Below are 25290 nucleotides of genomic sequence, written 5' to 3' on the forward strand. Positions count from 1 at the left end.
AAGAACCTAGGTTGCTATAGACAGATGTTTGTGTCTCCCCAAAGTCTTGTGCTGACATCCAAATCCCCAATGTGACAATATGAGGAAGTGAAGCCCTTGGGGGTGGGTGGGTGAGAAGGTCATGAGGGTGGAGCCCTTATAAAGGGAATTAGTGCCCCCCCTTTCTTCCTACCACACGAGACTACATCAGCTGAGTGGCCTATGAAGCAAGAAGCTGGCTTACACCAGCTCCTGAATCTGCGAGTCGCTTGATCTTGGACCTCCCAGCCTCCCAGATGGTGAGAAATATACTTCAGTTGTTTGCTTATAAGCAGTCTATTCTTTCATAGTTTCATAGCTGATCATAACAAATCAAAGACCCTCCTAGGTCAAGGTAATCTATAGGATGGCATAAGCAACTTTCTGGACCTGTCTTCCACCCCACCTCCACGGAGAAAACGACCACTGTGAGCATTACTCCCTGGGTTGTTCTAGAATGTCCCTCCCTCCCCATCCAGAAAATAAAATGGACCCCAGCTGTAAAGAAACCAGAGGAGGGCTGGAGGGCTGGAGAGATGACTCAGCGGTCAAGAGCACTGACTGCTCTTCCAGAGGTCCTGAGTTCAAATCCCAGCAACCACATGGTGGCTCACAACCATCTGTAATGAGATCTGATGCCCTCTTCTGGTGTGTCTGAAGACAGCTACAGTGTACATATAATAAATAAATAAATAAATAAATAAATAAATAAATAAATAAATAAATCTTAAAAAAATAACTCAAGAGGACCCAACTGGAGGGCACTTGCCATTCCTGGGGAGGGAGCCAACTCCCCTTTCCTCTCCAGCATCTTCAGCTTTGAGCTCAGGGCATCAACCTGGGACACAACTCCTTCCAGAACACGCTGCAGCTGCAGAACTCTCCTTGTGAGCCTGAGTAGGGTTTGAGAGAGAGCAAGGGAACAGAAATGGTGTCTGGACGTGCACAGGGGTGTTGTATTAGGGACAATACGATGGTGTTTGTCTGGATGGGAATGAGGAAGGCAAGGCTCAAGCATACAAGGAGGAGTCACAGGGGAACAGAAACTCCTGCTGGACCAGCAAAGGGCATTGGGAATTGTGGAAGGAATCTCAAAAGAAGATGTCACAGCCCTGAGACATTTACATACATGTCGAATTCTTCTCCAGAGACCCAGCTTCGTCCTCTGGCAGCCTCTGCATCCAATTCACCTGGTGGGCTGTGGCCAACAGACCGGCCTAGGTTCTCAGTTTCAGCACTGAGGGTCATCTGATCGGGAAGTCGGATGTTAGAGGGGAGAAGATGAGTCTGGAGAGTTCCTGGCTTTTGATCCAGCCTCTGCTGTGAATCACAGTCCCAGGCTCGAGCTTCTGTTCTCTGTTCGTCCTCCTTATGTCTGGGAACACTGCCCTTCGATTTTCTGACTTCCATTTAATAGGCATGTTGCAGGCATAGTGGGATCAATTTTAAAATTCCAAGAAAACAAATCCTCATAGAGGATTATCAAGAATTATCTTAGGAACTGGTCCCTCTTGCAAAGCAATGGTTCTGAACCTCGGCAGTATGGTGGAAACATGTAGCAGATTTTATAAAGTTCTAATGTTTTAGCCCCACTGCCTAGAGTTTTCCCATCTGATTGATCTAGGACATGGGGACTGGGGTTTAAAGGCTCTCCCGAATATTTAATATACAGCAGTTTGAGAACCATTATTCTAGAGTGTTGGTTCTCACTCATTTGCGAGGACACTCAACTTGGGTTTGGCTTGGGTGTGGTGGGGAGGGAGGGCATGCAAGTGATGTGTATATACTTCTTCCCCACCAAACCGTCCTGCTTACCCTCTCCTCTTCCAGCCCCTGTCGCATCTGTGCCTGATCCTCCTCATCCAGTATGTGATCCCCATCCCGATCAAACCTGGTGAAGGCAGCCGAGACCTCAGAGATCTCACGCTCTGCGTGCCCCAGCCTAAGAAGAACAAGGAGTTGAAGCAACTGTAACCACTCAAACGTGGCCTCCCAGCCCCTTCACCGGACTCTTGTCTTGATCTCTGCGTGTTGCTTTCCGGAAAAGAAGAGGATCGCATAGAGAAGCCAGGATCTTCAGGGTCTTGTGATTCTGGCCCCCAACGAGTTCTTTCGTGTGTCCCTCACATCCGGCTCTTACTGGCTAAGTTAGGACCTCAGGATCTTGCTTTTTTTTTTTTTTTTCCGGAGCTGGGGACCGAACCCAGGGCCTTGTGCATGCTAGGCAAGCGCTCTATCACTGAGCTAGATCCCAACCCCGGACCTCAGGCTCTTAGACAGAGATTATTCCATTTCTTTGCCCCTGGACACCAGATGCCACTACCACAGGTCTAGGTTCCCTTTTCATTCCCCGCTCCTGAAATCCATCCTCCATAAACAGAACAATTAACATGTTTAATGAATAATACCCGAGCGTGGTGGAAGACGTCTATGATTCTTAGGTATTTGAGAAGCTGGCGGTGGAGGAAGAATGAAATCCAGTCCGAGAGGAACCTCGGCACTCAAGTGAGACCCAGCTCAAAACTAGCAAAATGGAATAGCAAGTGCACATCCGAGATTCCCTGCTTTTAACGCCCCACTAAGCACCCTATTCCTCGGACCCAGTGCTGACATTCAAGGCCTTTCCCGGCCCCCTCAGTCCCTCCCGTACCTCACTATTCACTGGAAGGCTTAACAATGCTCAGCTCTCACACTGGCCTCCTCGGCTTGTCCACTCATAAGCTAGGCATTCTCCAGACCCCTTTCCACTCAACACCTCTTCCTGGAAGCCTCCCTTTAATCTCAAAAAGGATCGCTAACCCTCTTTGGTCCATGCCTCCCACTCTTCCACTCCTGTTCTTTTTTTTTTTTTTTTGTTGTTGTTGTTCTTTTTTTCGGAGCTGGGGACCGAACTCAGGGCCTTGCGCTTGCTAGGCAAGCGCTCTACCGCTGAGCTAAATCCCCAGCCTCTCACTTCTGTTCTTGAACTTTGTGTCTTGGCTTATTTGCATGCGTGCCTTTGGGCTCCTAGGAGACAAAGATTTTTGTCTCATTTAATTATGTCACTTCCTGTTCACGCCTGGTCCACAGAGGGTCCTTATGATATATTTACCCAATATTTTTGGGTGGAGTATATATAATAATAGGGTAATTATACTGTTTGTTCTATTAGGTGTAAGAGTTGCTCACCAAGGCCCAGAATTTGTATAGACCATGGTCAGGGATCTGTACAACAAGGTCACAATTCTGAAGGTCAGGAGCCTCTAAGTCAAGATCAGAGGTCCATAGACCAAGGCTTATCAGCAAAGTTGGGGATCACAAACTTTTAGACCAATATCAAAGAAGGTTGTTGGATCTCCATTTGCTCACTCCCTCAAGGTGTTGGTGAAGTCTTCAAACTGGATCTCTGGCTCCCCGCCCTTCAGGACCTTCTGCACATCTGAAACCCGCTCTTTCCTCAGACGCAGCCTTTGTAGGGTCTTGCTGTAGCTCTGAAAGGGAGAGGAAGTGGGCAGAAGTGCTGACAGGGTCCTCAGCACCATTCCTCCCCCCCCCAACTGAAGATATCAAGCCCCCTGGTACAAGTCAAAGGCATTCAAGAGCACAGGCTCCTGCACCAATCAAGAACAGTCCACCACGGCACAGCGCCTCAGAACCAAACCCGGATGTAGAGATGCTATGGAAAGAGATGACATAGTCACCTGTTTCAGGAGGTCAGAAAGCTGCAACTGATCCCTCTGGCCAGCCAGCTCCTCCTTGACCTCTGAGTATGTGTCGTTGATGATGGCCAGGAACATGTTCTAAAGGATAAAGTAGGGACATGGGTACTTTTGGCTTTTGAGGCAGGATCTTTCTATATAGCCCTGACTACCCTAGAACTTGCTATGCAGACCAGGCTGGCCTCAGACTCACAGAGAGCTACCTGCTTTGACTTACCCCATCATGCCCCACTTGTGACCTAGGTTTTCACCTTCGAACCCACTAAAAGCCCTTAGCCCTCTTACCCTAAGTCCCACACATATGTTTTCAACCTCAGTACTCAATTCCACCCATACCTGCCTCTCAAGAGTCTGAAAGTCTTCCTTTTGGTGTGTGTCAATGACCATGTTTGCTCATTGATCTGTGGTTTCTCATTCTCAGGTACTACAATAAACACCAAACTGTCACAGCATGTGGCATGGACCTAACCTATAACAGGGCCCAGAAATCACTAAAGTCATCAGTTTTTCAATGTGATGGTACACACGTGCTCTCTTCTTTACCATCGATGTCAATTCCATGCCTGTGTCTCCTTCAGTTAATCAAATAAGAACACCTCTTAATATTAATAAAAATCAGACTCGGGACCTTAGAGCGATAACTTGGCACTTATGATGGTGTGTGAACATATATGCAAGCAAAATGCACACACATAAAATAAGATAAATCTTTAAGAATTAAAAAGAAATAGATTCCAGATATTTCTCCGATGGCAAGAAGAGGAAATTACCACCAAACATTGGTAGTACAAGCCACCAGGAGCTCCCCAGAGGAAAGGGTCTCTTAGAAAACAGATACAGAAGCCTCCAGAGGTCTCTACTTCTCCTCATAAGGCACCCCTCCCCTTCCTGTCCTTGGAAGATGAGGAGTTGGTTTTCCTGGAAGACTCTGGAATTTCCTGTATACACACCACCTGGCCATCTGGTATCATTGCTACATTAACCGGCTCTCAAAATACCACACATACGTACTTTCCCTATGCTGTGAGAAACCAGCTATAATCCTAAGTGGGAGACATATGGGGTCAAAACCCAACCTTGAAGACCCTCTATGTCAGCAGTCCACAGAGGGACCCTCACCAGGAGCACAAAGAAGACGAAGAAGACATAGGTGATGAAGTACACAGGGCCCAGGATTCGGTTGGCATTGTCGATGGCGTTGTAGTCAAAATCCCCGAGGATTATCCGGAATTGAGTGAAACTAAGAGACCAGAGACCCGGGCTTCACACAGAACCTAGCCAACATTTGCCCCAATCCATACCCCACCCCACTCTCCTAACCATAAACAGACCCCTCAGTGTACCTTATACAGCACACGCAACGTAACAGACAACAGCAGGTGGGAGAATTACTTGCGAGCACACCCGGACATGCTCAGATACTTTTTAAACATTGACGCACCCGTACACTTTCCCTTCTTCCCCACGGTCACACAAAGCCCGGGAGCTGGAGGTTGAGGGACCCAAGGGTGGGGGGCAGGACACGTACATGCACTTGACGAAAGTGCTAAAGCTTTCTACTTGGGTCCCGAAAAGCAGGTAGCCGAGCTGGGCGTAGGCGAAGAAGACAATGAAGAACATGATGGCGAAACCCAGGATGTCCTTGGCACAGCGAGCCAGGGTGGAGGAGAGCTGGGTCATGGTTTTGTTGAAGCTGATGTACTTGAATATCTGCAGGGGCCGCGGTGAAACACGGGAAAGAGAAAAGATGAAGAGCACAGAACGGATGGAGGCCACTGACCGTAACACACGAAATGAGAAGGAGATCCGCCTAGGGGGAGAGGGCCTCGGGGGCAGGGCTGGGAGGCAAGTCCCCGGTACCTTGATCCAAGCAAAGAAAAGGTTGACCGCGTTCATGTTATTGTACTGAGTCTGCCAGAAGGCCAGGAACTCAAAGTCTGGATACGTGTCTGGCTGCTGTAGGAGCTCTCCCATCAGTCGGTTCACTTCCAGGGTTCGGAATACATGGAACCCCACAGCCACGATGGAGAGCTGCCGCAGAGGAGTCATGGGGGCGTGTCAGAGAAGTCAAGGTGATCTTAAAGGATGTTCAAAGATGAGCTCCCAGAGGAGAGCCAGGACAGAAGAAATTATTTGCTGGATCTTCACTAGCTTTTACAATGTCCAAAAGCCCAAGAGAAGGCTTTGGGGCCATTGGTTGTAAAGAACTATGGGGAAAAGTTACCTAAGAACATGATATCCCCCATCCCTATCACTCCTAAGCCTTGGCCAAAATAAACCCATGTGTGGGCCAGCAAGATGGCTCAGCAGGTAAATATCCTTGCTGCCAAGCCTGGCCGCCTGGCTTTGTTTGATCTCTCTCTCTGGGACTCACATGGTGGAGAGAGAGAGCCAACTCCCATAGGACCTCTGTAAGCACAGTGTTGTGTGTGCACATGTGCACAAGCGCACACAAACACACACACACACACACACACACACGCATTCACACAAATACATATACAAATAAAACAACCGAATGAATGTGTCATGTTAGTAGAAGGAGATACCAATGAAAGGAACAGAGTATTCAAACCAAGAAGAGAATGGCAGGGTTCTCAAGAGGTTAGGTCTTAGAACAAAAGGCAGAAGAGACTCAGAATAGATTCAGGTCTATTCTGATAGACAAGGAAAAAGGAGGGCCCATTCACGGGTGAGAAAGAATGATGTGTAAGGCAAGATTTCCTGAGATCTGGGCCAGGAGGTTCCAACCTTTCTCTCTGAGAGGCTTAGCACAGGGCTTGTAGTAAGTCAAAAGGAGGGCTTGAGCCTCCAAAGGGAAGAACTCAGACCTCCATCAAAGCAGAGTCTCTCCACCCTCCAAACTGTCCCACGTCCCTCACCAAGATGACCACCAGGTCCAGAATGTTCCAGACGCTGCTGAGGTAGCGAAACCGATGCACGCGGATTTCCAGGATTTCCTCTACCACATAGTAGAAGATGAAGATGCAAAAGATGACTTCACAGCCCACAATGAAGAAGTCCCAGTTATTCACGTAGCGGATCAGCTTAACCGTGCGGATCTGCCAGGACGGGATGGCCCCTCCTGTGGCTGGGAACTCTACCACCAGTCTGTGAGGAAGGCGAGGGAGCTAGTCGGGACTGGGTTGAGGCAGCTCCCCCCCCCTTCCCTGGTTCCTCACACCCAGCACAGGGTACCTGGTGGGGAAAGGTCTCAAGCACATCAGATGAGTCAGGGACCATGGTCAGAGAGTGCAGTGTGGAAAGGGCGCTTACCTCAGAATACAGAAGAGATTAATGTTGGCATTGTAGACGGAGAAGTCGATAAAGACCACACGAGTGCCCCTGTCTAGCCATAGTCCCTCCTGGAGTCCTTGGAGGGCCTCCGCACTGGCTTGTCTGGATCCTGGAAGATCCAAGTAGTAGCCACCTCCACTGTAGCTTGTGAGCCTGCCCCAGTGGGAGGAGCCCCCCAGCTCATTCTGTGAATGGTATGTCCACCTGCCGGAAGGAAAAAGGCCATTTGAGCCAAGAGGTCAGAACCAGGCTAAACGCTCACCCTGTAAGGCAATTACAAATTGCCTGGCTTTACAGTTCCCACATGCACTGAGTATCTAGAGATATTTACTGTACTATACATGTATATGTGTGCATATATCATATGTGGTACATACGTAGTTTTGTGAGAAGCGTATCTTGTACGCCCTATAGGTGATAGCACATAGAGTGCACATAATATCATATATAATACATGCTTTGCATGTGTCATTTTTTTCTTACTAAAACTTGTTTGGGAAAAGAGGAAAAACACTGTCCATATTTTGCAGCAGAGGAAATGAAGATTGGGGAGTTCCAAGACAGCTATTTGGTGATTGTCCTGAAACTCAAAACCTAAGTTTCTTTTCCACTAGGTGAATGCGCTCTTGGTGCCAGGTTGCCTAGTTACATGAAGGAAACACGTGGGCCATTAATCCGGGCATGATCCTTCCTGTTCCTGTGCCTCCACCCCAGGATTCTTTGTTCTAGCACCCCCATCATTCCTCCCCTGATTTCTTTCCTACCCACACCTCTCTTTACCTATCCTCTCTACCCTCTTCCTTTCCTCTCTTCATTCTTCATCCATCTTCCATCCCTTGCTGCTTCCTACATCAAGTTCTAGGAGTCAAACTCTCCAAACCACGGACTTCTCTCATGAACCATCCACCCCCCCCTTCACCCAAGGGACTCTGCCTTCAAGAAAGGATGGGACTGTCACCTTGGGTGGGAACAAGGCCAGAGGCAGTGTCTTTTCTGCTAATCTGCCTCCCGTACACCTGAATGACACATACCAAAATGTGTCAATGAATCATCGTTGAGATTTAGAGAGAGGTCCCCAAGTCTCCAGAGGTGCCCACCCTCAAGGTCTTCTTAAGTTCAGTAGAAGTCTTTCCCCACACTCTGGAGTGACAGGCAAGTTCAAAGGGGTGGCCCTATGCTCTTGGCAGGGACTCACTCACGCTGTTCCGTTGAGAGGTCCAAAGGGGAGCTGGTCTTCTTTGTCCGGAGAGTAGACATCATAACAGTTCAAAATGTCCTCCCGGAAATCTTCGTGAACCACACAGGAGTCGTTGCGTACCCGCAGCTGCCGCAACCTCGGGACCCCCAGGAGCAGGTTCTCGTAGTAGATGAAAGAGTGGGAGCTGCTCCCCAGGCTCTGGTTGTTGTACCACTTTGTCCAGTACAAACTGTCCAGGAGTGGGCCCTGAGCAAACTGGACCAGAAGCTGGGTTGGGCCTGGTCCAGCCTCCTGCTAACTCTAGCACATGGTCTTTGCCCTTGTACCCTGGGCCCTCAATTTGCCTCTATTTTTTGGATCCCCACAGTTGACCTTCCCAACTTGTCCAACAATACAGTTCAAAATATTGTATTTTGAGATTTCAGCTTCCCTTCTGACTCAAATGCTAGTCTGGCTCCTGCTGGTCAACCCCCAGATAGATACCCTCATCTCTCTCCAACCTCCACCTGTACTCTGTCCAATCTGTTAATTCCGTTTTATCCTTTAATTTGCCCTGGTTCCAGACCGACCTCCCTGGACCCTGCCCTGTGTCTCGGACCATTAAGAAGGAGGCCCTAGGGATGGAGGATGGGAGGCGGGGTGGGGGGTGAGGGGTGGGGAAAGCCCGGGGTTACTCACATCCCAGAAGTCTGACATGCTGCTGATGGTCTGGAAGGAGACTGCAGACTCTGACGGGGTGTGAAGGAACAGCTCGGACATCACTTTGGTATAGTAATAGGCACTAGAACTTGTCATTCCGTAGGTCACTAGAACACAACCCAAGAGGCATGTCCTCAAGGTCATCTTCCCAAAGGAGTCAGGAAAGCCCACTGCCCTGGGATCAGATGGGGTAGGAGCCCATCAGACATCACCCGAAGGTCAGGGAGGGTGGCTTTACCACTAGGGGTTCTGGGGGGATGCTTTAGGGAAGGGGGTGACTGCAAGGTTGCCTAGAATAGCCGCATCCCACTTGGTAATTCTGTTGGCATCGTCATTCTGAAGTCTCACTTTTCTTCCTAGACTCAGCGTCACTGCCTAGTTCTTTCATGACAGATTAAAAGATGTCTGCACTTGGCCGGGTTTCCCTCTATTTGTTCTTGATTTTCACTTCTAAATTCTAGAGTAAGACCCAGGCTAAACGTCTTGCAACGGAGAGGAAGCATCCTGACTTCTAGTGTCACTGATCCTAAAGCCATGGGAGTAGCGAATAGGCATAGTGGGCACCATAGCGACACCAGGATCTCCTGGGAACAGGGTTCATTGCATTGCAGATCAAAATCAATCAATCAATCAATCAATCAATCAATCAATCAATCAATCAATCTGGCCTCTGCTCTGAATAATGGCGCCTCACTCAACCACTCTAATGCTCAAAGACCCAGTCCTGGGTGGTGAAAATACAGAAGCTCTAAATTTCCGTGCTTAAAGGCGAGGCTTAAAATGTTTACACCACTTGTTTCATAGGTTGTCCCTCACCATGAGCTTGTCTGGTGTTTCCTCGTGACTACATTCAGGTGATGTGTTTTAAGGAGATGGCCGTGCTCACTTCAGCAGCATATATACTAACATTGGAATGATACAGAGAGATTAACATGGCCCCTGTGCCAGGATGAAGGAGACAGCCCCATGGTGATGTTGTGTTCATCATAGTGCATCATGCGGAAGACACAGTTTGTCTGCTGATGCCTTACTACTGAAGTTAATTCTGATCCCTTATTAATGGTGCCTGCTAGGCGGTAGTGGTGCACACCTTTAATCTCAGCAATCGGGAGGCAGAGGCAGACAGATCTCTGAGTTCAAGGCCAGCCTGGTCTACAAAGTGAGTTCCAGGACAGGCAGAGCTGTTACACCGAGAATCCCTGTCTCAAACAAACAACAGAAATGATGGTGCCTACTATGTTTCTTCAATGTAAAATTATAGTTTCCCTTTTTAGAAGTAATATAGAATGTAGTCTCACACTATATAAATATCTTATTCATCTTTTACCTGTGAGATGCAAATATTCATTGATGAATTTTAACTAATTATTACCAAGATGATTGTCAAATGGTGAGTTTGTTTTCCATCAATTGTTTCTTTTACAATAGCTGATTTTGGTTGTTTGAATAACAATGGCTTCCAGAGACTCATATATTTTAATGCTTAGTCACCAGGGAGTGGAACTCTTTAAGAAGGATTACAAGGAGGTGTGGTTTTGTTAGAGGAAGTATATTGCCAGATCTCTCCTCCTCCTCTTCATCCTCTTCCTCTTCCTCCTACTTCTTTCCTTCTCTTGTCTCTCTTTTCTTCTCCTCTCTCTCTCTCTCTCTCTCTCTCTCTCTCTCTCTCTCTCTCCCCAGTCCTCTTCTCACTCTCCCTCTTCCCACCTCTCTCTCTCTCTCTGCCTACAGATCAAGATGTAGCTCTCGCTGCTGTTCCAGTGTCAAACATGCTACCATGTTCCCTGCTATGATGATGATGATGGACTGACTCTCTGAAACTGTAAGCCAGCTCCCAGTTAACTGCTTTCAGTTTTAAGAGTTGCCTGGCTCAGGGTTGGGGATTTGGCTCAATGGTAGAGCGCTTGCCTAGGAAGCGCAAGGTCCTGAGTTCGGTCCCCAGCCCCAGGGGGGGAAAAAAAAACAAAAGAGTTCCCTGGCTCATGGTGTCTCTTCACAGAAATAGGACAGTGAATGAATCATTTGTGCTCTTTTTAGGATTTTATTTATCAGTTTGGACTCATGAATGCTTAGTCGTCTCCTCCCCCACACCCTATGGGCTCTAATTTGTTATTATTATTTATCTTGTTACCCAGTGGAGTTTGGTTTGCTTGTTTTGTTTTTGAGACATGGTCATTCTACATAGTCCTGGCTGCTATTAAGCGAGCTTTAAACTCACAGAGCTCTGCCTGCTCAACCATGTGTAATAAGAGCTTCTGAGATGGATCCTGGGTCATACTCTCTCTTTTGCTAGAACAGCTACTAGTGAATTAATTGGTGAAATTGCAATAAGGGCTGTTCATTAAACGGTGTAGGGGTGGTGCTGATGCTAAGGTCCTGTTCCCCAGTTAGTTCTTGATCTATCAGTAAAGAAGCCACGGGCCAATTGCTGTGCAGAGGAATAGGCGAGACTTCTGGGTCCCCATAGCAAAGCACACAGACTCAAGGAGAGGAGAGAGAGAGTTCGCCGTGCTGTGAGAGTGAAAAACCAAGCAGCCACGTGAGATCTCAGGTGGAGTGACCACAGGCTACTTCTACGGGCAGAAGCTTGGAGGTGTTGAGTTGGGACTAGATGTAACTGAGCAGCTAAAGGTGAGGGTAGGTGGAGAGGTGGGGAGCTAAGAGTATTGATGAGGGCGTGCTTCTCCAGCGGGAGATAAGTAGCACCCAGCAATTGTGCCAAAAAGGCAAGTTGAAATTGGACAACAGTGTGTGTCTGTGTTTTTTATCCGCAAATCCAATATTCTCTGGGCAGGGGGAGGTGGCTATTTGTTCCCAGAGCTTAGGCAGGGTAGCAAAAGCCACACGCAACAAAATGGCAGTACTAGATCGATGACAGTATCTTAATTTTGACAATAGACTATTCCCCATGTTAAGAATATATACATTAAGGTATCTGGGAACAAAGAGGTTTTACATCATCACGTCTTAAAATTTACTTTCAAAAGGCAGTGGGGGAAGGATGGGGCTAAGCAGCATCTTCACATTTAAGTATTTAAGTGAATCTATGAATTCTTTATATCTTTATTATAATTTCCTGTATGTGTGTAATCCTATTAGAATTTTACAATAGGGTTTCTCAGCCTCTTGTAAGCAATTCCTTTAAAAAATATTTTTCTTCAATGGAACTCAGATACTAATATCTGACAAAGTCATCTTTGAACCAAAATAAATCAGAAGAGATAGAGAAGTTTACTTCATATTGATTAAGGAAATAGATCATTAAGAAGCTATAACAATTCTAAACATATATGCACTAAACTCTGTTGCACCCAATTTCATGAAACTAGCACTACTGTATATAGTAGCATAGATTAGCTTCAATGCAATAAAAATGTGTGGGAAGAAGCAACAGTTAACAATTAAATGGCTGAAGAAGCAGCCCAAAGCACATGAGGAGTCTTTACTAGCTGCACATCTAACCAGATGCTAATACCAGGCATATATAAAGAGTTTTTAAAATTAAATAAATAAAACAGTCTAATCAACACATGTGCAAGTGAAATGAACAGTTTTTGAAAGATGAAGTACAAGTAGCTAATTATGTGAAACTATCCTACATGTTTAGCATCAGAGAAATGCCAATCAAAAGCAGGCTGGGATTCCCTCGAACTCTGGTCTCAATGGCCATCATTAAGGAAATAACAACAATAAATGCTGACAAGAATGGAAGTGGAAGGAGCCCTCATATCCTGCGAATAGAAACATAAAATCGACCATCCACTGTGGAAATCAGTATGGAGGCACCTCACAAAGTCAAAACTAGAACTACAGAGTGTTGTGGCTGCACCAGGCCTAGGAATGTCTCTAAAGGAATCCAAGTTTTAAGGAATCCAAGTTGGTGGAGTCACCTGCAGGCCCACGCTCACTAGAGTGGTATTCACAGCCAAGTTGTACAATCAGCCTGCGTATCCATCAACAGACAATACAGCACTATAAAATCAGAGGCAAAGAGGAATGAAATTATATCATCTGTAGGGGAAGTGATGGAATGGGAGATCATTATATTAAACAATTAGACCCATAAAGAAGAATACCAAATATTTTCTCTCATGTGTGGATCCAAGCTTGATTTTACACAAACACAAACACACACACACACACACACACACACACACACACACACACGCCACATGCAAGCACGCACACAGGTGTGAGCGTATGAAACGGAGGTACAAGAAGGAGGAGGAGGAGGAGGGTAAAAGGAGATATTGTTTTTAAGGAGCGAGTCTAATCAAAGTTTTTGATATGCTTGAATGAAGGTATCTTTATGAGGGATGGAAAAATGTTTCAGTGGGTAAAGGAACTTGAGACAGAGCCTGATAGCATGAGTTCAGTTCTCATCCCCACACAGTAGATGAAGAGGACCAACTCCCACAAGTCCTCTGACTTCCACGTACATGATATGGCATGAGTATGCATGCATATACAAAATAAATTCAATAAACATGCCATGCTGTGTATAAATATACCAATGAAAACACGAACACTATTCTTCAGATCTTGGGACACACTTTCCCTTCGCATCCAATTTAGGAAAGGAAGGATTTGGGTGAACGGGAGCTTGTTTAGAGCGATCCCAACTACAGACATCTTACCTCAGCACGGAAGGATGTCAGCAAAGAAAGGAGCATTGGCCCTCACATTGTCTCACTCCACTCTACTAACAATAAGCAAAACATTGCCTTAGTCCTAACTCTGTGCTTACCTGTTCTCAGTATCCGGAGAAAGGCAGCTGCTGCTAAGACTTGAGTTCACGAACTTTCCCTGCAGACCACAGGCTAAGCTGTTATATGGCTGAGTGGCCACTAGGTCGCCCCGGGGTTTTTCTAGTCCAGTCTAAATTAAAGCTCAGAACTATTGTAGCTCTAAATTGCTGTCAACTATTTGTGGGAGCTTAGTAGCTTCCGTCTTTTGTGTTTGTTTGATTACTTGCTTGTTTGTTTTGATACGGAGTCTCATGTAGCCCTGGCCGGCTTTGGACTTCTACGTAGATAAGGCTTATAGAGAATTCCCGAGCCTCCCACCTCTTCCTCCCAGGAGCTGATTATAGCTGCCCCTGCATCTGGTTTTGCTTTTGTTATTTTCCAGTGCTGAGAATTGAACCCAAGGTCTTGAGTATGCGAGACAGTTACCTACCATTGAGCTACAGGCCCGGCCCCAATAATCTCTGATTATTTTCTGAGACAGTAAAAATTATGTTTTCTAAAGAAAAAATGCCTTCATCTGGTAAAATACTTATTAACACACAGAAATTCAGTTTTTGTTCTCCTTTGTGACTCTTTAATTAAAGTTCGTATGTTTTTTTTAAACTAGATGGAACCTTAAAACCTTTCTAGATTAAAGCCTGAGCTTGGTCTCCCCATTCAAATACTCTCAATTCCTGGGAATGGAGAAGCGGGCTCACACCCTAGAGCATTTATTTCTATTTCAAGGCTCAATATCCACTAGGCACCTCACAACTTCAGCTCTGGGGATCTGACGCCCATTTTGACCTCTGAGAGCACCAGACACGTGATAAAACACACACACAGGCACACACATGCGCGCGCGCACGCACACATGCACACACACACACACACACACAGTCAAAGCACTCACAAGAAAATGCTTGGTATTCCTTGTTCATTTTTATTTATGAACATCATGTACTTCGTTCAACATGTACTTTAGTTGGGCTGGAGGGACTGCCCTTCCAGAGGTCCTGAATTCAATTCCCAGCAACTACACGGTGGCTCAAAATGTACTTTAAGGTAGAAATGACAAAGCATTATAGCTCAGTTACTTTCAAATATTTGTGTGCACGCGCATATGTGTGTGTGTGTGTGTGTGTGTGTGTGTGTGTGTAGCAGGGGGTGGGGAGAGAGAAGGAGAGAATGATTAAATGGACAAGAGGTATTTTCTGTCACAGCTTAGCCAAACTGTTTCAAATAGCATTGATTTTTTTATGTAGAGTATATTATCAACTTGGATTACTATAAAGATGCTTCCTATATTAATCATATAAGCACTATTCAAAGTCTAACATTGTACAAAATACTTTGCTAAGTGACATGACGTCAAACCTCAGAAAAATTCTACTAGGGAAGATGTTCCAGAAAGTTCCTTTTATCATGTAATAGAATGTGAAAGCAACATGTTCGGGGCTTATGGAGTATAACAGGTGCTAAGTAACTAAGCTACTCCACTTACCTTGGCTGTGTGTCCCCAGGGACAAGGACTTGGTTTTGTTCATTTTATGTAGTAGTTGGGTTAGGTTGTGTGTGTGTGTGGTTGGGGGTAAGGGGTATCTTACTATGTAGTTCTGGATGGCCTAGCAGTCACTATTTAGACCACGCTACCCTTGAACTCACAGCCTCTGCCTCCCGAGTGCTAGGTTTAAAGGTGTTGTCCTAGCTGGGGTTTTATAGCTGTGAAGAGACACCATGACCAAGGCAGCTCTTATAAAAGAATTCATTGGGGCTGGCTTACAGTTTCAGAGGTTCAGTCCATTATCACCATGTCAGAAAGCATGGCAACCCGCAGGCAGACATGGTGCTGGAGGAGCAGAGAGTTCTACACCTCAATCCGAAGGCAATCAGGAGGAGACTGATTCCCCACTGGGCGGAGCTTGAGCACTAGGAATCCTCAAAGCCTTCTTGCCCTACAGTGACGCACTTCTTCCAACAAGGCCACACCCACTCCAACAAGGCCACACCCACTCCAACAAGGCCACACCCACTCCAACAAGGCCACACCTTCTAATATTGCCACTCCCTGGGGACAAAGCATTCAAACACATGACTCTATAGGGACCAAATCTATTCAAACTACCATTGTGTACACCACCATGCTCAATAGTTAGCGTTTAATGGGCTCTGAGTCACTATTTGTTGTGCTGGACAACATCGGGAGAGGGTTTGCTTTATTTTATTATTTTTAATTGTGTGTATGTGTATCTTATGTGGGAATATATTCAGGTGTTCGTGGAGCTAAAGCAGTTGGATCCTGGAGTTGGAGCCACTTGATGCAGGTTCTGGGAATCGAACTGTGGTTATCCAAAGAATACTGCATACTTATAATCACTGAGCTGTCTCTCCGGGCCCTCTTGGAAAAGTTAAAAAAAACAAAACAAAACAAAACAAAACAACAAAAAACACTAAGGGCTGGAGAGACGGAGTTAAGAGCACCGACTGCTCCTCCAGAGGTCCCGAGTTCAATTCCCAGCAACTCCATGGTTTTGTATTTGACCCACAAACAGTATAATCAAAATACTTGAAGATCACTTGCGTTTAGTAGATTTGAAAAGAATCCGGCACATTCCTTAGTTCAAAAGAGAACAATAATTGAAGCCCGGCAGGGGCTCACCTAACAGGAATCTCAGGGGACCAGCAACTTCCCACAGAGAAGTCAGTCCACCTCATGGCGGTTCAGGAAGGTGAATGGAGACTTGGGATATTGCTGAGTGGAGGAGCACTCATCTAAGACGAGCCAGCCCGTGGTCAATGCCTCGCTTCTGTGAGAACTTAACTTGCAAGGGAAATACAGTTTTAGAAGTAAGCGTCAGATTGGGAAGCTGTTGTGGTCTGAATCACAAATGAAGACCAGAGAAACTGAGGGGTTGCTTTGTGGGATGGTGATCTTCGTGCCTGTCACATTTGCTCCTCATTATCCTACCCATGAGCAACCGGCAGCACGTGACATCTGGAAAGTTTGTTAGGGGGCATATTGCTGTAGCACTGGGTGGGCCTCGACGTGTGTGTTTCTAATAAGTCCTCCTGCACCAGCGATATGGAGGACCATTGCTGTGTCCTGTCGTAGTGGGATGGTCAGCCCAACATGTCCTCCGTGGAGACGTCGAGAGCCCGTGGGTTTCCCCCATCTTAAGAATTCAGTGATTATTAAGGTTGGGATAGAAAGGAATCCATTGGACCTCTCCCGGAGCTCTTACAACCTCCCTGGAATTTGAAGGGCATTTACAAAACACACAGAAAATCAGAGTTCAATGCCCACCTTAACCACTAGGTGTCGCAGCAGAGCATTACATCCTCAGGTCCTTTGTCGTTGGGGAAGATTTTGTGTCGGTTTTCCTTGGTGTCTCTCCACTGTCTCCCAGTACCTTCTACTCGGGTAATAAGAATTCCAAGTTGACTTTATTGGGAAGAAGTAGCTTGGCCAACTGGAATACCTGGCTCAAAGATGTCTGAAAAGGACTCAACAGCACCATCTCACCATTACCCTTTTCTCATCATAAAAAGAAATGACCACAGGGTCAACATTGTGTCTGGACACCGATTCTGTGCTGGGCACTTAACACACCTTCATTTAGTCTAAGAAAAAACTCTATGGTGACTGCTATGAGGATCCCCACTTTCCAGCCTCACGTAGGTTGTCTCTTGCCTCAGGTAAGAAATGAATAAAATCAAGATTCAAATGCAGATATGAGGGTTGGGGATTTAGCTCAGTGGTAGAGCGCTTGCCTAGGAAGCGCAAGGCCCTGGGTTCGGTCCCCAGCTCCGGAAAAAAAAAAAAAACAAAAAAACAAATGCAGATATGAGGCTGACAGTGAACCGATCCAAGAACAGAACTATATTCAAGAGTGAATTTATGGGGCAAAAACTTTGGATCTGTAAAGCACAGACCTTCTGAGCCATTGCTGTTTTCTGATGTGAAATGGCCACTATCCCAAGCACTCCTTTTACTACCAGGACAGTCAATAAGGGACGGTCTGCTCCTCCACCTGCTCTGGGAAAAGCTGCCCTTTCTGATCCTTCAAGATCCGGTGAAGGAGCGTGTCTTAGTTAGGGTTTCACTGCAGTGAAGAGACACCATGATCAAGGCAACTCTTTTAAAGGTAAACATTTAATTGGTCTGTCTTACAGTTTCAGAGGTTCAGTCCATTATCATGGCGGGAAGCATGGCAGAGTGTAGGCAGACTTGGTGCTGCAAGAGCTAAGAGATCTACATCTTGCTCCCTAGTCAGTCCAAGGGGACTCTCTTCCACACTGGGCAGAGGTTGGGTACAGAGACCTCAAAGCCCACCCCAAAGTGATACACTACCTCTAACAAGACCACACTAACAATGCTAACTTTCCAATGGCCCAGCATATTCAAACCACCCGGGAGCGCATTGTTCTCTGTCTTTCAAATGGTGACACTGGATCAGGAAGTGGAAGCAGTCAGAATTAGAGTCAGAATGCTGAATGCCAGTGGGCCCCTTCTTTACCTTCTAGGGCATAGTGCCAGGCAGATTTTAGGGACTAGATAATGACTTCATGAGATTCTATGGAGGAGATTCAGTGACCAGAAGGATGTATAGTCCAACACCAGGAGTAGGTGGCATCTTCCCCCTTTCTTCCCCCTCTCCTCCTCCTCTTCTTGGCAGAGGCGAAATCCAGTGCCAAAACTGTGCATGCTAAACCATATACTCAGGACCTTGGGATAAGTTCTCAGTTGCATAGCATAGTGATGAGAGCATGATTGATGCTTGGTGTCCCCCAGGCTAGGTATACCTTATCTACCACAATGCTTGCAAAAACCTGGGAGAGTGGGATCTCCCTTTTCCATTTTATGCAGATCAACTGGGGTCAAGAATGTTAATAGTGAGCTCCAGGACAGTCAGAGCTACATAGAGGGACCCTGTCTCAGAGATGGATGGATGGATGGATGGATAGATAGATAGATAGATAGATAGATGGATGGATATCAGTTCTTCAAAGATCAGGCATTCAGACTCCTGTCACTCTTACCACAAAGACCAGGGATTTTTTTTTTTTTTACTACCGTACTGTACAACACGAATGAATCACTACCACACTAAATCCTTCTGACAGAATACTCTGGCTTCTAAAAATCAGTCCTTTAGACAGGGCTGGATCTGGGAGGAGTTGAAGGAAGCAGTAAAAATGGTGAAAACTCAGTGCATGAAATTCTCAAAAACTCATTAAAAAGATTAATCCAAACACCTAAGGTTATGCAAATTTATAAGGTTCCTCATGAGCAAACTCCAGAGCTTAGTGTCTCAGTCAGAAAGTGAATTGCAATGAGACATGGTAAATTCACTACCTTAAAGGAATGTCAGATAAATCAAGACACTTTTAGCTTTACTAATGGGGCCCTCATTCATCCTAAGGTAAAGCCAGATCTTTATATAGAAATACTTTATGAGTATTAAACATGGATTATGGGAAGCAATTGCAAAAGTAACTATGCCTCTCATTAATAACTCTCATGGGTTATGATTTATTATAGCTGTGCTTTTTAATGTTCTTCTGTATGCCGCACCTGTGTCCCTTCTAGGCATAGGCAGGGCATTAAAAAACACATTGTTATTAAAGAAGTGTGCATGTTGAAATTATCATTAATCCTTGCCATCATGAACTTGAGTAACAGCGTGACGTCATCCTCTTGGAGTCTAGTCCTCCATTTTGAACTGCAGAGAGAGGAGCCCCACTCAGAGCAACAAGCAGTCAACACAGCACAGTGTTTTCCCCTTCACTTCCCCAGGAATCCAGGTCACCTGGTGCTGCAGAGCGCCTTCCTGCCTCCAGTTATGACTGAACAGTGCTTTGCTAGACAGCCCCTCCTGGGGCAGGATCAGGATTCACTTCCCGCATGAACTGGCAAGACCTCTGAGGAGCTGGCAAGATGGCTTAGTGGGTTAAAGTGCTTGCTTAAGCCTGATGGTGACAGTCCAGTCCCCTGAAGCCAGGTAGAAAGAGAGAACTGACTCCTGACAGTTGTCTTTTGTCCTTTACATGTACAGTGGGTACATACATACCCACACGTACACCATAGTAATAATAAATAATTTTTTAAAAGAAAGTGAATGTCTTTATTTTTCCATAAAAATGACCCCTTTGCACTGTGTGGTTACGACTCTTGCTTCTTTAAAATATATTTTTATCATTTTTAGCTATGTGTATGAGTGTGTTGCAGAAGGAGAAGATGGGTATATACATGTGTGTGCGTTCTGCCTGTGGAGGCCAGAGGTATAGAATCCCCCTGGAGTTGGTGATACAAGGTCTGTGAGCCACCTAATGTGGGTGTTGGGATTCAAACTTGGGTCTTCTGGGAGAGAGTAATAAATGTTCTTCATTTCTGAGTCATCACTCCATTCCCAGAAGAAAAAAAAAAAACTTTAAGACAGACCACCAACAGCCCAGAAATGAACAGATGGGATTACATGAAAACAAACGGTTTCTGTATAGCAAAGGAAGCAACCAGGGGGAGCTAAGAGACATCCTACAGAGTGTGAGTGTTGGGAGCGGCTAAAGATGGCGCTGACATTTAGTGGTCGTTTGTGGTATACAACCATTTGAGCCATGTCCTTGGCATTCCTCTGGCATCTACAAGGCCAGGGTGATATTCATGCTAATAAGGTATTTCATACTCCACCAATCCGCAGAGGACACGTTTACAGCCACAGCCTGTCTTGTATTTAAGGCGAGTGCCTTTGTTCTCCTGGGTCCCCCGTACCAAGAATGAGGTGTCCCTGCAATAAAGGCTGTTGAGAAGATTCCAAGGCTGTTGCGTCTTCCTTGCTGGTCGAGGTGGGCGCTCCATGTGAAGACATCTTTACTACTCCAGACAAAGGGCTAATACCCAGAAGTCTCAAAGAACTGCAGAAATTAAATTGCAGGGAAATAAAATGTTTTCACATTTTGAGGCACCCCCAAAACCTTTTCTTCTTTTCTAAGTCCAGGAGAACGTTTACATCACAGCTTCTCTGGCTGTCTAGGGTCTCTTCAACCCTGACCCTGACAGTCACCCTGTATAGCCAGTCTTCATTGTTCTACCAATCTCTGTAGCAGTGGTTCTCATCCTGTGTGTTGTGACCTCTTTCAGGGGTTGAATGACTCTTTCATAACAGTGACAAATTACAGTTATGAAGTAACAATGAAATCGTTTTATGGTTTAGGTCACCACAACATGAAAACCTGTATTATGACCCCCGTTGAAGGAATCAGAGAAAGGACTGAAAGAGCTTGAAGGGGCTTGAGACCCCATATGAACAACAATGCCAACCAACCAGAGCTTCCAGGGACTAAGCCACTACCCAAAGACTATACATGGACTGACCCTGGGCTCCAACCTCATAGGTAGCAATGAATAGCTTAGTAAGAGCACCAGTGGAAGGGGAAGCCCTTGGTCCTGCCAAGACTGAACCCCCAGTGAGCATGATTATTGGGGGGAGGGCGGTAATGGGGGGAGGATGGGGAGGGAAACACCCATAGAGAAGGAGAGGGGGAGGGGTTAGGGGGATGTTGGCCCAGAAATGGAGAAAGGGAATAACAATCAAAATGTAAATAAGAAATACCCGTTAATAAAGATGAAAAAAATTAAATAAAAAAAAAGGAGTTACCTTTTCTTAGGTCTTCCCTACACCCTCCTTGCACAATACCTCCCCTAACCAGTCCAGCATTCTGTCATAGTAGGACAAAAAAAGCTTCCATCTATTTCCCTAAGATTGTTATCTTAGGAGGTTTATTTCAGGCAGTACTCTGATTTCTCCAGTTCTGTTTATCACTGCTTCCTCCTAGTGCTGGGATACAGACAATATTTCTTCTCATTTTATATGTCACAGACAGTTACTTCCAAAAGCCTTCCCCGCTGTTCTTCATCATAATATAATTTTATGTGGGGTTCATTTCTGTCCAATCAAATGCTACATCACAAAGTTTTCATTGTATCTAAGTATGATTAACATTTAACCAAGTTCTAGGAGCCAGAATGGGAGTCGAGGGACAGACTTCCACTTAGAACTTCTGTTTCAGGTCATAGAAGTAAAGGGCATGCCTCCCTCTCCAAAGAGCCCACTCTGTTAGAACAAACAAACAAGCAGATGGCAGGGATGTTGAGTCTTCCTGACAATTCTTCCTAAGACTTAAATAGATATTGTTCCCTAGTACCTGCAAGATTTCCTGAGTCTCCCCTGGTTACTTTGCCCTCCCCCTCATCTTGACATAGTTCTGGAGCAGTCTTCCATTGCTGCACCAACCACAACTGTGGTACTTTGAATACATTTAACCCCCATAGATTCATGTATATGAGTGCTTGGCTATAGAGAGTGGCACTATTAGGAGTATGGCTTGTTGGAGGAAGTGTATCACTGTGGGAGCAGGCTTTTATGTTCCCTAACACTCTGCCCAGCATGGAATCAGAGTTTCTGTCTGGTTGCCTTCAAATCAAGATATAGAACTCTTGGCTCTTCCAGCACCAACCATGTCTGCCTAGATGCTGCCATGCTTCCTGCCATGATGATAATGGTCTAAACCTCTTAAACTGTAAGCCAGACTCAACTAAATTCTATCCTTTATAAGAATTGCTTCGGTCATGGGGTCTCTTCACAGAGATGGAAACCCTAAGATAGAAGTTGGTACCAGGAGTGGGGTATTGCTGTGATAGCCCTGACCATGCTTTTGTTTGGAGGAATGTGAATTATGGGACTTTGGAAAGCAGTGGAATGCTTTAAATGGGGTTCAATGGGCCAACCTAGTAGAAACACGGAAGATAGTAGTGCTGAGGGTGATTTGAACGGTATGGGCCTGACTTAAGAGGTTTCCAAAGAGAAGAATTGTAGTATGTGGCCTAGAGACTGTTCTTGTGATATTTTGGTGAAGAATGCAGCTGCTTTTTGCCTGTTCAAAAAAGTCTGCCTGAAGCTAAAGTGAAGAGATTTAGATTAATTGCATTGACAAAGGAAATCTCAAAATAGCCTAGCATAGACTATGCCTTGTGATTCATTCTTATGAAAAGCTTTTCAATCAGACATAGCAAATTGAGAAATGAAAATTACAAAATGTATGGTCCAAAGATTAAAGGGGCACCAGGAAGTGGGATGGAACTAAATTTTGTGTTCAAGAATATTAAATGGAAAATTAAGACAGTGATGACCTCATTGTAAGATCCCACCCAGCTAAGCTTACTGTTTGTGCATTTGCAGTTGAACAAGAGATAGTTATATCATGTTAGGCATTATTATGACCTGGTTGTTATTTTCATTTGGACATAAGGAGATATGATTATATGTCAAATTGACAAGGGGTTGATTCTGATGGCTATCTTCAGTTGTCAACTTGACTATATCTGGAATGAACTACAGATCAGAAATGGAGGGCACACCCGTGATCCAGATCTTGAGGTTGGGTAACACAGGCTTTCGATCCAGATGTTGACATGGGATGACAGAAGCTTTCGATCTGGATCTTGAGGTATACTGTCCTTGCTTATAAAGATCTTATGAAAAGGAATCTTTAAAAAGCTTAGGTCCAGGTGTGGTGTTATATGCTTTTAATCCCAGCACCCGTAAGACAGAGGCATGCAGATCTGTAAGATGTAACAGAACAAGGGGGCTATGTTCCAGCCCCAGCAAGCAGCAGAATCTGGCAGCATTGGCTATGTGGCTCAGGCTTTATTGTCAAGAATAGAAGAGACGACTGGGACAATTGGAGCTGGTTAGCTGCAGCTAAGAAATTAGTGGTGATTCAGAAATGACCAGCGTCACTGAGGTAAACTCTCCTGGGAAGTGTTTTCTGGGGGCACAAAGAAACCATGTTGCAGAGATGGACCTTGCGCTCACAGCCAGACTTGGTCATGTGTAAGAGTCACCAAGGTGGCACTGGTTTTGAAGGCATGAAGGGGTCACGAAGAGCAGCTGAGGCTTGGCACTGTGAGAGACATGGAAGGCCACTGGTGCAGGTGCAGCCTCAGTGGCAGTTGAAGGTCTAGGACAGAAGGGGTCATGCAAAGAGGTTAAGGCTTGGCACCATGAAGAGAGCATAGGAGAGGCTATTGGTGAAAGTCCAGCCTAGCTGCAGTAGAAGACTTCAGTGTACTACAAGGGCCAGTCCCATGGGATGACTACCAAGAACAGCAACAGCAGTAGAGGAGTTAGCCAGAGCCTAGAGGACTACAGAGGGCAGAGCTGGATTAGTGACCCAAGCCCTTTGGAAGAGCCCAGATCATGTGTGGATCATTAGAACAAGAAGCTGTGGAGCTGAAGTTGTCTTGGGGACCCCAAGATGTCAGAGATGCGAGAGCCATGGGACACCTACCAAGGAAGGCTGCTACTCATCCCGAGGCAAAGAATTGTGTTGCAGTCAACAAAATTAAAATGAGTTGGAATCAGGCGTGGAGATGCAGAATTTGGAGTTTTCCCAACTGTTTTGTTTGTTTTCTTTTTTGTTTTGTTTTGTTTTTTGGTCTGGCTTTGGTCCAGTATTTCCTTACAATGATGTTTTGGAATGCTTATATATGTTTGTGATATGGGAATTAGGTGATAAGCTCTTTTATTTTGATTTTATAAGGGGTTACAGTTGAGAGACTGCTTGAATCTCAAAAGAGACTTTGAACTTTGGACTTTAAAACATCGTTGAGACTGTGATAGACTGTGAGGACTTTTGAAGTTGGATTCAATACATTTTTTTTTGCATTATGTTTCTGCTACGAGCTGGGGGGGGGGGCCACAAAGTGGACTGTGGTGCTTTGAATAGGCTTGGCCCTCATAGATTCGTGTATAATGCTTGGCTGTAGATTGATGTCATTATGCAGGTGAAGGCAGACAAGATAAAATGAGGCCTGTCATTGGATGAGAAGGAAGGGAGGTGGAAACAGAGATCTTGGAAGGGCGGGAGAAGCAGGAGAGAAGGAACTGGGAGACCATGGCAGCAGGTGTTAAGATTCTTCTCTGCGCATAGACACAGGTTGTTATGACTATTTTTAAGGGATGGGTGTGTACAGGACTTTGTGCCATGTAGACGGGCAAGTTATAGCTCATCAATTGGATCAGAGGTTATCGTGTGGTGTGTTCTTTCATGTGGCAACTTGAGTTCAAGGGAAGGTGAGGTGGCGGGACACACCAAGCCCACCACAGTACTGGGATGTGTATGCCTGGTGTGGTAACAGCACGCCAAGGGAAGTAACTGTGAGTGAAAGCAGTGTGGCAAAGTGCCATGTTGGAACAGCTCGAGGACCGCCCGGGATCAGAGAGTACCTTGGGGGCCAGAGTGGCACTGCTGAGATAAAGATACCCTGCAGTACCGTGTGGCCTGACGGGTGCTGGCTCTAGAGTAGGTCAAAAGGGAACCAAGTGCCATGTGGCCCTACATGTGCTGGCTCTAGCACGGGATAAAAGGTTGAGCTGGTTTTCCTTAAATATTTATGGCAACACTTGGACATAGGGAGCAGCACTGTTAGGAGGGTGGCCCTGTTGGAGGAAGTATATCACTGCTGGCATGGGCTTTGAAGTCTCCTAATGCTCAAGCTCCCCACAATATGGAATCAGAGTTTCCTCCTGGCTGCCTTCAAATCAAGATGTATAGCTCTTGACTCCTCCAACACCTTGTCTGCCTGGATGCTGCC

At 45.7% G+C, this 25290-nt stretch overlaps 1 protein-coding gene and 1 non-coding gene across 3 annotated transcripts in view; one reads left to right on the top strand and one right to left on the bottom strand.

The window, feature by feature from the left end:
* The window catches only part of Pkd2l1 (polycystin 2 like 1, transient receptor potential cation channel), a 37140-nt gene that overhangs the window by 1019 nt on the left and 10831 nt on the right, over positions 1 to 25290 (bottom strand). Inside the window, exons 1-13 of one of the 2 annotated variants that reach the window (NM_001415837.1) lie at positions 17809 to 17834; positions 8890 to 9017; positions 8213 to 8466; positions 6993 to 7217; positions 6599 to 6827; positions 5577 to 5747; positions 5245 to 5426; positions 4836 to 4956; positions 3699 to 3797; positions 3367 to 3488; positions 1834 to 1960; positions 1148 to 1266; positions 788 to 911 (exon numbers count right to left, since the gene is read on the bottom strand). In NM_001415837.1, coding sequence (NP_001402766.1) covers positions 788 to 911; positions 1148 to 1266; positions 1834 to 1960; positions 3367 to 3488; positions 3699 to 3797; positions 4836 to 4956; positions 5245 to 5426; positions 5577 to 5747; positions 6599 to 6827; positions 6993 to 7217; positions 8213 to 8466; positions 8890 to 9006 — 1890 coding nt within the window. In that variant the 5' untranslated portion in view covers positions 9007 to 9017; positions 17809 to 17834. Of the gene's footprint in view, positions 1 to 787; positions 912 to 1147; positions 1267 to 1833; positions 1961 to 3366; positions 3489 to 3698; positions 3798 to 4835; positions 4957 to 5244; positions 5427 to 5576; positions 5748 to 6598; positions 6828 to 6992; positions 7218 to 8212; positions 8467 to 8889; positions 9018 to 17808; positions 17835 to 25290 lie in introns of those variants that run through there. The other variant, NM_001415836.1, reaches the window with a different exon arrangement.
* Rnu6-630 (RNA, U6 small nuclear 630) lies at positions 9789 to 9895 on the top strand. The gene has a single exon (XR_005499982.1). It is a non-coding gene; the product is annotated as a U6 spliceosomal RNA (small nuclear RNA).

Source organism: Rattus norvegicus, chromosome 1 (genome assembly GCF_036323735.1).
Source record: "Rattus norvegicus strain BN/NHsdMcwi chromosome 1, GRCr8, whole genome shotgun sequence".
Classification (NCBI taxonomy): Eukaryota; Metazoa; Chordata; class Mammalia; order Rodentia; family Muridae; genus Rattus; species Rattus norvegicus.